Raw genomic sequence first — 14,467 nt, 5'->3', positions numbered from 1 at the left:
AGGAGAGAGGAGGGTGAAAGGGGAGACAGGAGAGAGGAGGGTGAGAGGGGAGACAGGAGAGAGGAGAGAGGGAGGGGGGAGAACAACTACAACACCCCAGCTCCCCCTCTCTCCAGGATTAACCCCTTTGGGAACCGTCACCAGAGCAGGTTTGGAAAAGGGACGGGGAGCAGTAGCAGGGCCTCCTCCCCCCGGGCGGACGGGAGGGTTCCCTGGAGCAGGACTACCTCCTCGTCCTCCGTTGGGGCAGGGAGACCCCTCCTTAGAGGAACCCCCTCCAGGACAGTTGTATTGGGGGCAGCAGGAGCTACGGGGGCAGCAGGAGCCTCAGGGGAATCGAGGACCTCAGCATTGCAGGAGACCAGTGAGGACGCTAAAACCTCCTCCACCCACTACCCATTAAAGAACGGGGAGGGGGCGGGGTCACCTAAACCCTCTCTGCCCAACAGGAATGCAGTTCTAGGTGGATCTAGGAAGCCCATCACCTCCTCTTCCTCCTCCAACCCCTCCTCTAGTGGTCGTAGAGACTCCAGTGAGCCAGTCCACAGAGGAAGCAGCATCAGGGAGGACAGCAGTAATGACCATGAGGAGGACTATCTCTACGAGGGCAGTAAGGAGATCTATGAGAGGAATGAGAAAGTCACAGACTCATCCCCTGTCCCCAAAACTACTACCACCACTACCACCACTACCACTACCCCAGCCCCCAGTACCCCCCGCAGGGTGTCCCAGAGTGGGGATAACGAGAATGTGGACCCCAAGCCTGGTAGAACTAGACCCGGTTTAATCCCTAGTTCTACGTTCCCCCGACGTCCCATTTTAGGTCCCAATGGGAGGGTGAGATCCCCCCTGCTCACAAACAGGCAGACGGCTTCTAAGTTCCCCTTTAGAGCACAACCAGCACAGAGCACACAGTTAGATTCCTCTAACCCACACACATCCCCTTCCTCTTCTTCCTCTTCCTCCTCTAGTCTGCCAGAGCCAGACCGCAGGGTTAACGGGGGCACTAGTGTTAGCACTGGAGGCTCCCCCCCTTCCCTCTCTCTCCCCTCCCTCAGACAGACCTCCTCTAGTGAGGGTTCCCATGGTGACAGCCAGGGGTCTCAAGACTCCTCCTCCTCCTCATCCTCATCCAGAGACTCTTTGGGGGGGCAGGGGACGAGGATGCGCTACCCCAGTCGGTCAGACCCCTTCCTCAGGGGTAAAACCCCCAGCGGAGGCCTCAAGCCTGGTAACGGAAATGGTAAAAATGGCCGCCCCAATCTCACAGTGACCAGTGACAAAGAGTCCAGCACACCTAATGACAACACTAAACCTAATGGACGAAGGTACATCACTGGGCCTGATGGAGCCAAATGGGTATGTGTGTCTGTGTCTCAATTCCAAAGTTACAAGGGGATTGAAAGGAGACATTTTTATTGTTGACTTTTCACCTGCAATGATAACCATTATGCAGACTTTCCTTAATGTAATGTTCCCTATGACAGTATGAGTCTTGTCTCCAACCCTGCGGTGTGTATGTATTGTTTTCTTCAGGTGGTGGACTTGGATGAGGGGGTCCTGATGAACGAGAATGGCATGGTTCTCCAGGACTCTCAGGGCCGACCCAGGAGGGTGGTGCTGGGAGAGGACGGACGCACCATCTTTGGTGAGATATTGTATAATGATACCTTCTCTTATTGAACACCGTTTCTATGAGTATTGCATGTCTACTTTCCTAAGAGCTTTGTAAATGTGTTGGTATGTCAAGACTTCTCATTTCCCTTATTTATTACGGAGAAAGGGATATATCACACTTACAGCACAAAATCTAATTGTTTTGTTTCTCAAATGGTTTTCACACAGATAGATCATTGATTGTTTGTCCTCCCCTACTAGACCACCAGGGCAGCCCATTGGTGAACCAGGAGGGTCAGGCTCTGTTCGGTCATGGTCGGGAGAGCCAACCATTGGTCAACCCCAAAGACAAGTTCCTGACCGTGGGTGGCAAACCCGTCATTGGCCTGGACCGGCCTAAACCCAGGACCACAACCACAACCACAACCAGAACTCCTACTACGACCACACCTGAACTAACCACGCTCCCAACCACCACTGAAATGACCACAGAGGAGACCACGACCATGCTGGTGTTCCCATCTTGTCCTCCAGGAACGTTTTTGATCAGGGATGAGAATGGATTCCCAATGCTGGATGCTGATGGTGTCCTGGACTGTTATCCTGAAGGTGAGTCTGACTAACGCTGACTAGCGCTTCTGTCTGTATTGTCAGATTAATAGTAGTATCATAATAATAATAGTAGTAGTAGTAGTAGTAGTAGAAGTAATAGTAGTAGTAGTAGCAATAGTAGTACTAGAAGTGGTAGTAGAAGTAGTAGTAATAGTAGTAGTAGTAGCAGCAGCTACTAGTAATAGTAGTAGTAGTAGAAGTAAGTATTAGCAGCAATAGTAATAGTAGCAGCTAGTAGTAGTAGTAGTAGTAGCAGCTACAAGTAGTAGTGGTAGTAGTAGTAGTAGTAGTAGCTACTAGTAGTAGTAGTAGTAGTAGTAGTAGTAGCAGCAGCAGTAGTAGTAGTAGCAGAAGTAGTAGAAGTAGTAAAAGCTACTACTAGCAGTAGTAGTAGTAGTAGGAGCTACTAGTAGTAGTAGTAGTAGTAGTAATGGTAGTAGTAGTAGCAGCTACTAGTAGTAGTAGTAGTAGTAGTAGTAGCAGCTACAAGTAGTAGTAGTAGTAGAAGTAATAGTTGCAGCTACTAGTAACTGTGAATATTATTATTTGACCATGCTGGTCATTTATGAACATTTGAACATCTTGGCCATGTTCTGTTATAATCTCCACCCAGCACAGCCAGAAGAGGACTGGCCGCCCCTCATAGCCTGGTTCCTCTCTAGGTTTTGGCCTTTCTAGGGAGTTTTTCCTAGCCACCGTGCTTCTACACCTGCATTGCTTGCTGTTTGGGGTTTTAGGCTGGGTTTCTGTACAGCACTTTGAGATATCAGAAGAAGGGCTATATAAATACATTTGATTTGATTTAATAGTAGTAGTAGCAGAAGCTACTAGTAGTAGTAGTAGTAGCAGCTACACGTAGTAGAAGTAGTAGTAGTAGTAGTAGTAGTAGTAGTAGTAGTAGTAGTAGTAGTAGCACCTACTATGAGTAGTAATAGTAGTAGTAGCAGCTACTAGTAGTAGTGGTAGTAGTAATAGTTGTAACAGCTACTAGTACTAGTAGTAGTAGTAGCAGTTGTTGTAGCAGTTGCTAGTAGTAGTAGTAGTAGTAGTAGTAATGGTAGTAGGAGCTACTACTAGTAGTGGTAGAAGTAGTAGTAGTAGTAGTAGTAGCATCTACTAGTAGTAATAGTAGTAGTGGTAGTAGTAGTAGTTGTAGTAGTAGCAGCTAGTAGTAGTAGTAGTTGTAGTAGTAGTAGTAGTAGTAGCAGCAGCTACTAGAAACAGTAGTAGTAGCAGCAGCTACTAGTAGTAGTAGAGGTAGTAGTAGTAGCAACAGCTACTAGTAATAGTAGTAGTAGCAGCAGCTACTAGTAGTAGTTGTAGTAGTATTAGCAGCTAGTAGTAGTAGTAGTAGTAGTAGTAGTAGTAGCAGCTACTAATAGTAGTAGTAGTAGCAGTAGTAGTTGTAGTAGCACTGGTAGTAGTAGTAGTAGCCGCTATTGTAATAGTAAGTAGCAGCGCTCTAATATTATAGTAGTGTAAGTAGTGTGTAGCAGCAGTTACTATGGAGTAGTAGTAGCAGTAGCAGTAGTGGATTAATTAGTAGTATGCGATGGAGTGCCTTAAGAGAACGCTGAACATCGGGATATGCCATCTGTCGACGGCCCTCCGCGCCCTCCCCCTCATCTCCCTCAGAGTCTGATAAGCTCTTTAAAATAAGATCCTATACCGGTTATGCAGGCGGACCTAAGTGTCTCCTTTTCTCTTCTTCTATAGTGTTATGTAAAGGGTTCACTCCGCTATATTAATCAGCCAACATGATCAGGAGTGAGGTGAGGAGGGCGATGGAGAGAATTTGGTATTTAACACATATATATCTGAAGGCGAGCTGGGAAGAAAGCAAATCCCTGTAATGATGAATCAGAATGAGTGTCTAAATTTTGAGTGGTGAAACCCACCCATCATCATGTATAATAGCGCCTTTGACGAGGTACTATACTTGGAAAGTTTAGCCTATCAGCATGTATTGAGAATGACAATATGTGGCCTTTCCTTTATGCTGGTTGATGTAGTTATTAGGTTCGGCCCGGCTTCTAGTAGTCGGTAGTGTGTGTCGTCGTAGTAGTCGGGTAAGGTACAGTCGTAGGGCGCTCTCGTCCTAGTAGTCGGTAGGCAAGTGATAACGGACAGTAGTCGTCGTAGTAGTCGTGTCGGTACGACGGTCGTCAGTTTGTAGCGGAGTTGTCGGATATCGTACGTCGTCTTAGTCAGTAGTATGTAGTTAGCAAGTCAGTTTAGTAGTAAAGTAGGGGTTCATAGTAAGCGAGTACCTAAGTTGTGTAGTAGTAGTAAGTAAGTATGTAGTAGTAGTGAAGTAGTCAAGTAAGCAGCTACTAGTAGTAGTAGTAGGTGTTGGTGGTAGAGTAGTAGCATGGTTGTAGTAGTAGTAGTAGAAAGTCTAGTGGTAGTAAGTAAGTTGTAGTAGTACAGTGGTAGTTTGTAGTGTGGTAGTAGTAGTAGTTGGTTATACAGTGGTAGTTGTAGTCGTAGCAGTGGTAGTTTGTAGTAGTAGTAGTATTACTTGATTTGATTTAATGTAGTAAAGTAATAGCGAAGCTACTAGTAAGTAGTAGTTAAGTAGGCTACACAGTAGTAGCAAGTAAGTAGATAGTAGTAAGTAGCTAGTCATAGTAGATAGTAGTAGTAGTAAGAGTAGCACTACTAGTAGATAGTAAGTAAGAGTATGTAGTAGATAGAGTAAGTAAAAATTGTAAAGCTATAGTAAATGAGTAGTAGTTAGTAGCGTTGTTGTAGAGTTGCTAGTATAGTAGTAGTAGTAAAGTAATAGGTAAGTAATAGAGCTACTATATAGTAAGTTGAAGGTAGAAGTATGTGAAGATAGTAGAGTAGTAGAATCTACTAGTGTGATAGTAGTAGTGTCAAGTAGTAGTAGTTAATGTGATGTGAGCTAGTCAGTGGTCGTAGTTGTTTGTAGTAGTATAGTCGTAGTTAGGCAGCAGCTACAAGAAACATAGTCGTAGGTAAGGAGCAAGTACTTAGTAGTAGTAAAGATATAAAGTAAAGAGTTGCAAAACAGCTACTAGTAATAGTAGTAAGTCGCTAGCGTTGTAGTTTTAGATGTGGTTATTAGGACAGTAGTGAGTAGTTAGTGTACGGTAGTAGTAGTAAGCAAAGGCTACTAATATGTTTAGTAGGTAGTAGTTGTGGTAAGCCAGATAGGTAGTAGTAGTGTGCAGAGTAGTAGCAGTTAATAGAATAAAGTCGTTTGCAGCAAGTAACTAGTAGTCAAGTAGTGTAGTAAGTAAGTATTGTACCACGCCGGAAGTACTAGATAGTAAGTTCCATAAAGTAGTGAGTATGCTCTAGAGTATTGTATGTGTGGAGTGAAGTGCAGTTGTAGCAGATTTTCGTATTAGTGATTTCTTTTTCTTCGTTCAAGTAGCAGGTATTGTAATAGTTGTGGAGTGAAATCTTAGGTTCCGAGTAAGCATTGCACTCTAAATATTTAGGTAAGTAGTAGGTGTATAAGTTTAGTAGTCAGCTAATAGTAGTAGTTGTAGTTATTCCAGGTTAGTACAGCTACGTTAGTAGTAGTAGTAAGTAGTAGTAGTAGTTAGTTTGAGTTGAAGTAGCAGCTACTCAGTAATAAGTAGTAAGTAGCAGCAGCTAATAAGTAGATTAGTAAGTAGTTTGAGTCAGTAGTAGTGTTATAATTTAAGAAGTAGAGTAGTTTGTAGCCCACCATCATCGCTATACTCTACACTACTCTATCCCGCAGGTTAGTTAGTAGTAGTAGTCCTGTTAGGTACGTTAAAGAGTGATAGTTGTGTGTCTAGTGTAGGTATAAATAGTATGGGCATGAACCGTAAGTGCAACGCCAGCTTAACTTAGTTGTTCAATGTGCAGTAGTGAAGATGAAGTCAGTCAGATGGCTCTAGTTAGTCAAAGTACGGTAAGTTTGTGAAGTAGTTGTAGTAGTACTATTCGCCTTTTATAGTGTCCTACTGTTGACCAGCAAGTGGGTAGTTGTATAAGTGTGGTAAGTAGTAAGTGCCAGTGGTTAGTAAGGAGTGGGTAGGGAATATGCTGCCATGTTTGGGAGTACATGTGAGTAAGTTAGTATGATAAGTAGCAGTGGTAGTATGGGTGAAGTAGTAGTAGTTCAGTTGTGAGTGTATATAGTTGTAGTTTATAGTAGTAGAGCAGAACATGGGTTCTGTTGTGGTTTACTGGAGAAATCCAGTTAGTGATGGGTGAGGAGCAGTTGGGGTCTGCCTATCCTATGTTGTCAGTTGAGTGCTGTCGTATAGATTGAGTTCGTAGTGTAAGTTAGTAAGTAAGTAGTTAGTTGGTAAGTAGTGTTTGTAGTAGTTAGAAGTAGATTCTTTAGTTCGATTTTAGTTGTAGGGTAAGGTATACAGTGTTGGGTAGTGTTAGTTTAAACGGTGGTTGGAAGTTTGTCCAGCTAATTCCCAATACCAGTATGAGGTGATGAATGAGTTATTTACGCTAGTCCTGGCCATATCGCTCGTTGTTAGTTGTAGTATAGTAGTTCGTCTTGTGGTAAGTGTAGAGTTAGTATAGTAAGTCGATGCAGTAAACTTCTTTTTTTTGAGTCAGATGTAAAACGAAGGTTTGATTGTTTAGTAGTAGTCGTACGAAAAAAGCATTGGATTTTCTATGTCCATGCTGGGAGTTTTGCTGTCTTTTTGTTTGCATGAGTTTGTGTAGTTGTTCTAACTCTGATTGTCCAGGCGTTGTGATCATGGAGTAGTAGTTACGCTAATGTTGTCTAACTCATCAGATCATGTATTTGATAGTTTACGAATCTAGTTAGTAAGTAAGTGGGATTTATAAATTAGCCTGACAAAGGGTCATGGCGCAATGATCATCGTAGTATGAAAAAAGTTTGTAAGCTTAGATATGGATGATCACGTAGGTTCGTGGTGTGTAGTTTAGTTGTTTGTCAAGGTAAGTTGTTTAGTACTCTAGTTACGTGATGTTGTAATGTTGTTAGTGAGTGTGTTCAGTTCCGCTGGTAGTAGTAGTAGTTGAGTATGCTCTTAGAGTTCAGTTTTGTATGGTGTCTCAGTCTATTTGTACTGTACATGTAATAGGTTGGTAGATAGTTTAAGGGTAAGTGGTACGGTAATAGTAAGTGTACAGTAGTTTGAGTTTATAGTTATAATTTTGTAGTTTAGTTAGTTGAGGGTATGTAGGTGTAGTAAGGTAGTAAGTAAGATAGTTGTAGATGCAGTTAGTAGTAGTGAGTAGTAACGTAGTATGAGAGTAGTAGAGTTTTGATGTAGTAAGTTGTAGCGCGTGTGTTGTAGTAGAGAGAGTAGTAGCAGTGTGTAGTCAGTAGTTAGTGGTAATAGTAGCCGGTTCGTATTGTATAGTGTAAAGTGTAGTAGTTGACTGGTATGTAGTATAGTTTGAATAGTCAGTGAGTTCAGTGGTAGTTAGTAGTTATGTAGTGTAGTAGTAGTGAGATATGGTAGTAGTAGTATAGAGTGAGTTGTAGTTAGTAGTATGTAGTATAGTAGTGTAGTAGAGTATACACGTAGCTGGTGTAGTAGTAGTAGTAGTATGGTAGTTTGTAGTTAGTCAGTAGTAGTAAGTATGTGTGTTAGATATAGTATAGTAGTAGTGCAGTGTTAGTAGTAGTTGGTAGTAGTAGTTGAAGAATGATAAGTATATTTAAATTATTAGACTAAGTATTAGTTGACTGTCTTGGATATAGAGTGTCGTTTTTGTATGAGCAAATTTAAGTGCACTCTCCATTTATTATATAAAATATTTCACATGGTTTCTCGATTGACGGGATCTGAGAGGCGGTTCTTTGTCACGGACCTGTTTATTAAATATTGTATCTTGGGCAGAAAGCATTTCAAATTGTTGATATTTAGCAGTGTGGAGAATACTGACAGGTTGTCTGTACACGGCTTACTGGTTTGACCTTTCATTGCATAATGTAGTAGCTTTGGATTAGGCCAGGGGGGATTCTGACGATATGTTTAGTCTCTGTAAGCTGTTTATTGGGTTTAACCCCAATGTCATACATGCAATATATGACGTAAAATTGTTCTGTGGGAGAGAGCTGAATAAGAATTGGCAGGGCGAGCCAATGAAATCGAGAGGATTTGCTGATTCTTCCAGAAGCAACAAACTGGGGGAACGTATCAGGGAATGTTTAGTGCCTGTGGGTTCAAAAATACTTTCAAATCATTCAAATTTTGATCATTTGCTAGGAGCTGCCTGAATGTTTGGCAGGGTATTTTGCCAGTTATTGGTTCTATTTTTATTGGTGTGCCGGGTTAAAAAGCAGGTTAACGTCTTAACGACCAAATCACAGTCAGGTATTTGAAATGAACTATCTTGAGGAATGGGATTCTGTATTTTTGTGATCTGATGGGTGCTACTAAGAGAAGCCCACTGCACGTTATGGGTGCGATGGGGGTAACCGCAACCTACCAAGACCTCTGAAGATCTATCTCAGTTAGAGTTGGGGTAGAACTGTGCCGTCACGTGTCCTCTCTTTTGGGGTTTTTCCTTGACTAAGCTGGTTGCTTCACTAGCAAAACACGCATCCCACGATAAACACAGGTTTTCTGGTCGAGTGTTCCATCAGGGAATGATAACAAAGTTCATTCTGGACAAATGATTTTAACTATGGGCTCTGTTTGAGGGTGGAAATGGATTGAACAATACAAACCACGTGTACATCACATAGACAGACAGGCTAAGTACTACGGCTTTTGCAATGTTAGTCTCCTTTTGGAAAAGTATTAATGGAATATGCCGTTGTGGTTGGGATTTAACATAAGGCTTGATGAGATGATAAGAACATAAAGAAGGAAAAATACACTTGTATTTGTTAACTTCAAAACATGCAACACTTTTTTCCACACGGTTTACTTTAGCTTTTTACTGGTATTTGATACAGAGGGAGTGTTTACAGCGTGTGTATATGGTGAATATGGTGGTTTTCTGTTTTCTGGTATAGATGTTGGTCTTAATTTGAATACTCTTTCTTTTGTTGGCTTGAGATGGTTTTCCTTAAAGCTGAAGTTGTAGTGTATTTGGTTTTTAAATAAAAGCTCTTTTAAGTTTGTAATTCCACGTTTTTGCTTGTCAGACTGTCATGTTGGCCATAACCAAAAAAATGTAAATCAACCTCAAAGTCCCAATTTAATTATAATCAATATATAATTACATTTCTGTTGCTGCAGGATTATTTTCCCTGGTGTAGCAAAACTGACTCATGTTAAGATCCTGTGTGTGGCTGTGTAATGTATGTGTGTTGCACCAGTATGGTGTGTGTGTGTATAGTGTGGGTTTGTGGTCATAGCTATGATGGTTCAGCTTTCTTACAGAAGGAATCTCCGGAGTATGGAAACTGGCTCATGTGGTTCGGTTTGGGCCATGGTGCTTATCTTTGAGCTTATTGAGTTAAGGCGCACTGGCGATCAGAAAACACTGCCTTAGTGTTCAAATGTTTCGTCTTCAGTTAATCTGTTGTGTTTTAATACGTCAGCTGCTTTGCCAACAGATCCCAGACATGGTCCGAAGAGAAGACGTCAGCATTGTCTCTACCCTATTTTCCCCGTATATAGTGCAGAAGAAAATATAGAATTAACAGAGCAGTGACACGGAAAGTTACTGTGGCAGTACCCACATTGGTATGGTGTAACTATGGTGTTCTACACACTACCGTGTGGTATGTGTGCATCTTGGTTACTCTGATGTATAGGAGCAGAATAAACAAAATATTTTGCAAGCCAGAAAGCCTGATGGTTCTCTCCTTAAAATCAGGAAGATATTCTGAGTCTTGTCCATATAAATTATAAGCTCATGAGATGAAGAGTGTGGTGAGGGTGGATATGTGTTTTATGTTGCTGACTTCTTTTTTTTTTTTTTTTTTTTTTTTTTTTTTTACAAGTGTAGTGTGTATGGATGTCAGAGATTGAAGGGATAAAGCCCAGTCTCATCCGATAGGTATACAACCGATCAGTTCCTGTAAACATGGGGAATTGATTGGGTAGTCTGGAGGTGTGGAATCTGTATCACAGATAGTAATTCTCACAGCGCTGATCTCAGTACAATGTAGTCGCCATCCCTGAGAAAGCAATGGGTTTAATTGTGGCGGGCCCAATCGTAATATGATGAATTTGGTGTTCCATCCGGAACTCCTTAAAAATATACCACGAAAGGTTACTGCTCAAAAAGTGATCGGATTGATGACTGTACGAGTAGAAGTCGACAGAACTGTGGGGCGTGCACTTTCGCCTAGAGCTTAGAAAATATCGCCAGTTTAGATGTAATCGTCCGTTGGGCTTTGCTGAGTATTGCTCCAAGCTTTGAGGTGTGTGGATTTTAAGGTATGATTTTTTAAAAAGGTTGATGTTGTGAGAATGATCAATTTAAGAGGTGAGAAAGTAAGAGGCAGGAGTGTGAATGGAGGTAAAGTTTATAAAAGGTTGTCTGTGCCATAACGGCCCCATAGGGAAGGAGGCCTACAGAATGAAACTGTATGTTTCTTTCTGTAGCATGACCACATGATGATTGGTACAATGTTACATGAAAATAAAAAAAAATAGAACACCCCCCCTGGACAAGAAACATGAGTCTTGTTTCAGAATCTGAAAGGAGGAAGTTGACATTGTTTTTAACGCCCACCTCACTTGGTGATAACTCACAATGCACCTGTCTCACACCAGAATCTCTTCTACCAGGGTTACCTTCTGAAGTTTACACAACCATCTTGGTAAGTGCAGAAAGTATTTTCTCTCTTTTCCTCATAATTCGCAAAACGGTTTTCCATTGTGATGTGCTGGATGTTCGGTTCGGGTGAAGATCTTTCAGGAGTCTTAGTGAAGTCAAATGAAATTTTCTGCTTTGCAACTCGCTGTGGTGAATGTGATTTCGAAAAGTTTGTTTGTCATATTGAAGATGTCATGTGTTGTCGGATTTCAGCAGGTCCATAAGGCTGCCAGAATAATAAAAGGTGGGCTTAAATTAATCCATTTACCTAGATAAATATTATATTTTGATATCAGAGTGTGCTGGAATACTCTGGTGAGACTATTGAGAAATTAAAGTATGATCCAGACTACAAGTCATTACTGAAAAAAAGCTTGGCTGAGATTCCTTCACTTTCTGAGCCTCACGCTCCCCTAGTTAAATACTTGTGCTGTGGAGATGTGACCATACCTGAAAAACATTTAGGTTTGTGTATATGGTTTTCCTCAGCTTTAAGGTTCATGTGGGGAACCACTGTGCCTGCTAAAGAACTTTGAGTGTAAGTGTGGGTTTGTGAGAATGTCGAAAAGGTTCTTGAAATGTATTGAAGCTGGCGGATGTGTCCCTTTCATAAGCACCAACAAATTGGCTAGTGTGTTGAACTGAGTGTGTGCTTCTTTGCAATGTAAATTTGCTAGTGTTGTTCAGTAGTGAATTAACACTGGTAAGAGTTAAATTAACACTCAGTGGTGTAAAATACTTCCATTTGTTCTGTGCATGTAGCAAACACAGTCCATGGGTGGTATTGCAACTTCTAAAATTGCACCCAAAAGCACGCCTGGGAAATATGGCAAACAGGCTTTTGTTTTCACCCTACGCAGGGTTTATTCAATTCTGGTCCTGAGGGTCGAAACATTTCTAGTTTTCGGATTTTTGTAAAAGTGTCACGACTTCGCCCGAAGTCAGTCCTCTGCCTTGTGTCGGGCGGCGTGTCGGCGGTGCGACGTCCCCGGGCTTACTAGCATCGCCCGATCACTGTTTATTTTCCATTGTGTTTTTGGTCTTTGTTTGTGTACAACCTGGTTGCAAATTCCCCAATTACATGTGTCATCTTATTTAAGCCCTCTGTTGTTCCCCATGGGTTTTTTGTGCGTGATTGTTTTATGGTTGTTGGTGCCGTTGTTTGTGGCTCGGTATTACGCTGACGTTATCTGAGAATATTTGAGTGAAAAGTTAATTTGTGTACTCATTCTGCTGTCCTGCGCCTGATCCTTGCTCCAGTACACCGACACTACATTAAGGTTCTTGCAAGACCTAAACTTGGTGTTCCTATGGCATCGCTTTTCAATGACGCTTTTTGTCGTTTCCACTTGCACTTAAATTTGCTTGACGTAAGCGTGTATGGCTGATGGCTTAATTCCCCTGTGTTTCTGATCCTCTGAAGATATTCCTGCTCCAGTTGCACCTTGAAAGTCAAGGCCACAGAAATTCCAGAGAATTGCAACATGTTCCATGTGGTTTGGTATAATGGCAGGAAGAGAGGCGTGAGCCCAAAGAACTGTAAAAAACAATGCCGTCCTAAGTGTTGCACAGGAGATACAAGATAAGAGAGAGAGAGAGGTCCCCTAAGGTTGCATTCCTACCTGCTTTTGTCTCTGGCGTCTGGCTCAAGGCTTTGTGTGCGAAGTTTCCTTGCCTTCCTTTGCCTTTTCCCTTCCCAGGAGTTGCTGATAGTCCCTTCCTACCAGAAAGCCACAACAACAATGCCCTGCTTCGTTGTCCCACCTTGCGGTCATAGGTCCTGAAGACCACTGGAGCCACTGGGCTTAGAGCACATGCTTAAACGCCATTTGAGAGGTGGATGACCTAAGCCAACCACAAAAGAACGCAAATGAACATCTCATCATGTCTGTGCTCAGGTTGAACCTGGGTGGATGAATGAACTGTTTGAACTGTGTTAGGCTGTGGCATCGGGAGGAGAAAATACTTACTGTAGGAACAGTGACTGGGTAGTGTGTGTGTCGTGTTTGGTGCAATGCGAGCGTTATTGGTTTGCTTTGCGTGGCACATGTGTGTGTGGTGTCTGGACACAGATATCCCAGACTCTGACTCACTGAATCAGACTGATGAGAAACATGGATGTCCCCAAGGCGGGGACTGTTTTGGCGTTTTTTGCAACTGATGGAAAACATGACTGTCACCCTCAACCTGACTGACGTCATGTGTGCTATCCATTCTAGACCCCACCCACCCAACCAAATGGACCGTATCTATGTTTAATGACCGTTTTGAATGGGAAGCAGAAGAAATGCTGAGTCTATCCACTCTGTGATTCTGCTATGAGCAGAAATGAAGTGTAATGAAATCGTATTACGCTCTGTGCAGTTTGAACATGAATCTTGCTATAAAGACAGCCTCATATTATTAGTTTTGGCTGAACATGATGGGATTGGCAGTCACAGGTCAGAGACTCTGCTGTTGATGGACTTTAGACAATGCATGCCTCCCAAGTCCCACCCTTATTTCTTGCGTAGAGGGAAATGCGTTGCATTGGAGAGGCAACGCTCTGTCAGCATGGTGTCATGATGAAGCTCTCTGTGGAGAAGCATAATGACGTTATTAACAGGGACACTTTGCTCTTACGTTGTATAGACGCGGTGCTTCCTCCAAGTGGTGTTGATTGAGACCCAGTTAGAACAGATACTCGATATAACTGTGTCATGTCAGCGCCTGTATACACCAAGCATCTCAGACTGAGGTAGAGTGGCAGATGTCAATTGGTTGTTGCCTTTCACACCGCGTACACACAACACACATGTCACACACACATCGTGATATGGAGTGAGTCCATGCCCCAAAATAGAAATAAATAATTGTAAATTGGAATGAAAACGGCCAGGGGGATTGACAAGCGCTAGTGCCACTTGCCAGTCTCTACTCAGAAGGCCTGCTGTGGTGTGTGTGGTGCGTGCGTGCGGTGCGTGCGTGTCGTGCGACGACTGTGCGTGGCGTGGCGTGCGTGCGTGTGGCGCCAAGTGTGTGTCGGTTTGCTATAGCCTGTGGGTAGAGGCCCGACTGGTGATCTTGGGACACTAATAGCTAGCAACCATGCTTGTGGTTGCCAGGGTTTTCTGCTTCTGCCTCAGCTGGGAAGAGACTTGATGATCTGTGAAAACCATAATTTGTTAATGAAACTTCATGAAGAGAGATGGACAGCTCAGGGGACTTAAATCGATCTGAACCACTGCTGTGTCATGCCTTTCTGAACGGGAGAGGAAATAGGTGCTGGGTGGATAATGGTGATGGCTTTTGGTCCTGGCTTGTCAAGGACTAATAAACACAATGAAGTGGGAAGGAGATTTGAGAAAGAGTCTGCAAAGAGAAATGAGGAGAGGTAAGAAGAGGGGTGTTTTGCTTCAGTACCCCAGTGTGCTCCTGTGAGTGTGGATAACGGCTCTCCGCGTCCAGCATGTAAAACATCACGGTGACGAAATGGGCCTTCGTAGCACTGAATGAAGTCATATCGTTCTTAACT

The 14,467-nt window shown here is 42.7% G+C and overlaps 1 protein-coding gene across 1 annotated transcript in view; it reads left to right on the top strand.

The window, feature by feature from the left end:
• Positions 1–14,467, top strand: part of LOC112080921 (fibronectin type III domain-containing protein 1) — a 44,321-nt gene that overhangs the window by 22,687 nt on the left and 7,167 nt on the right. The window contains exons 11-13 of the mRNA XM_070442757.1: positions 67–1,359; positions 1,537–1,648; positions 1,879–2,226. Of these exons, the coding sequence (XP_070298858.1) occupies positions 67–1,359; positions 1,537–1,648; positions 1,879–2,226 (1,753 nt within the window). The remainder of the gene's footprint in view (positions 1–66; positions 1,360–1,536; positions 1,649–1,878; positions 2,227–14,467) is intronic.

This window comes from Salvelinus sp. IW2-2015, unplaced genomic scaffold, assembly GCF_002910315.2.
Source record: "Salvelinus sp. IW2-2015 unplaced genomic scaffold, ASM291031v2 Un_scaffold16586, whole genome shotgun sequence".
NCBI classification, from domain to species: domain Eukaryota; kingdom Metazoa; phylum Chordata; class Actinopteri; order Salmoniformes; family Salmonidae; genus Salvelinus; species Salvelinus sp. IW2-2015.
The sequence above is the reverse complement of the archived record's forward strand: the minus strand, read 5'-3'. Positions and strand labels throughout refer to the sequence as shown.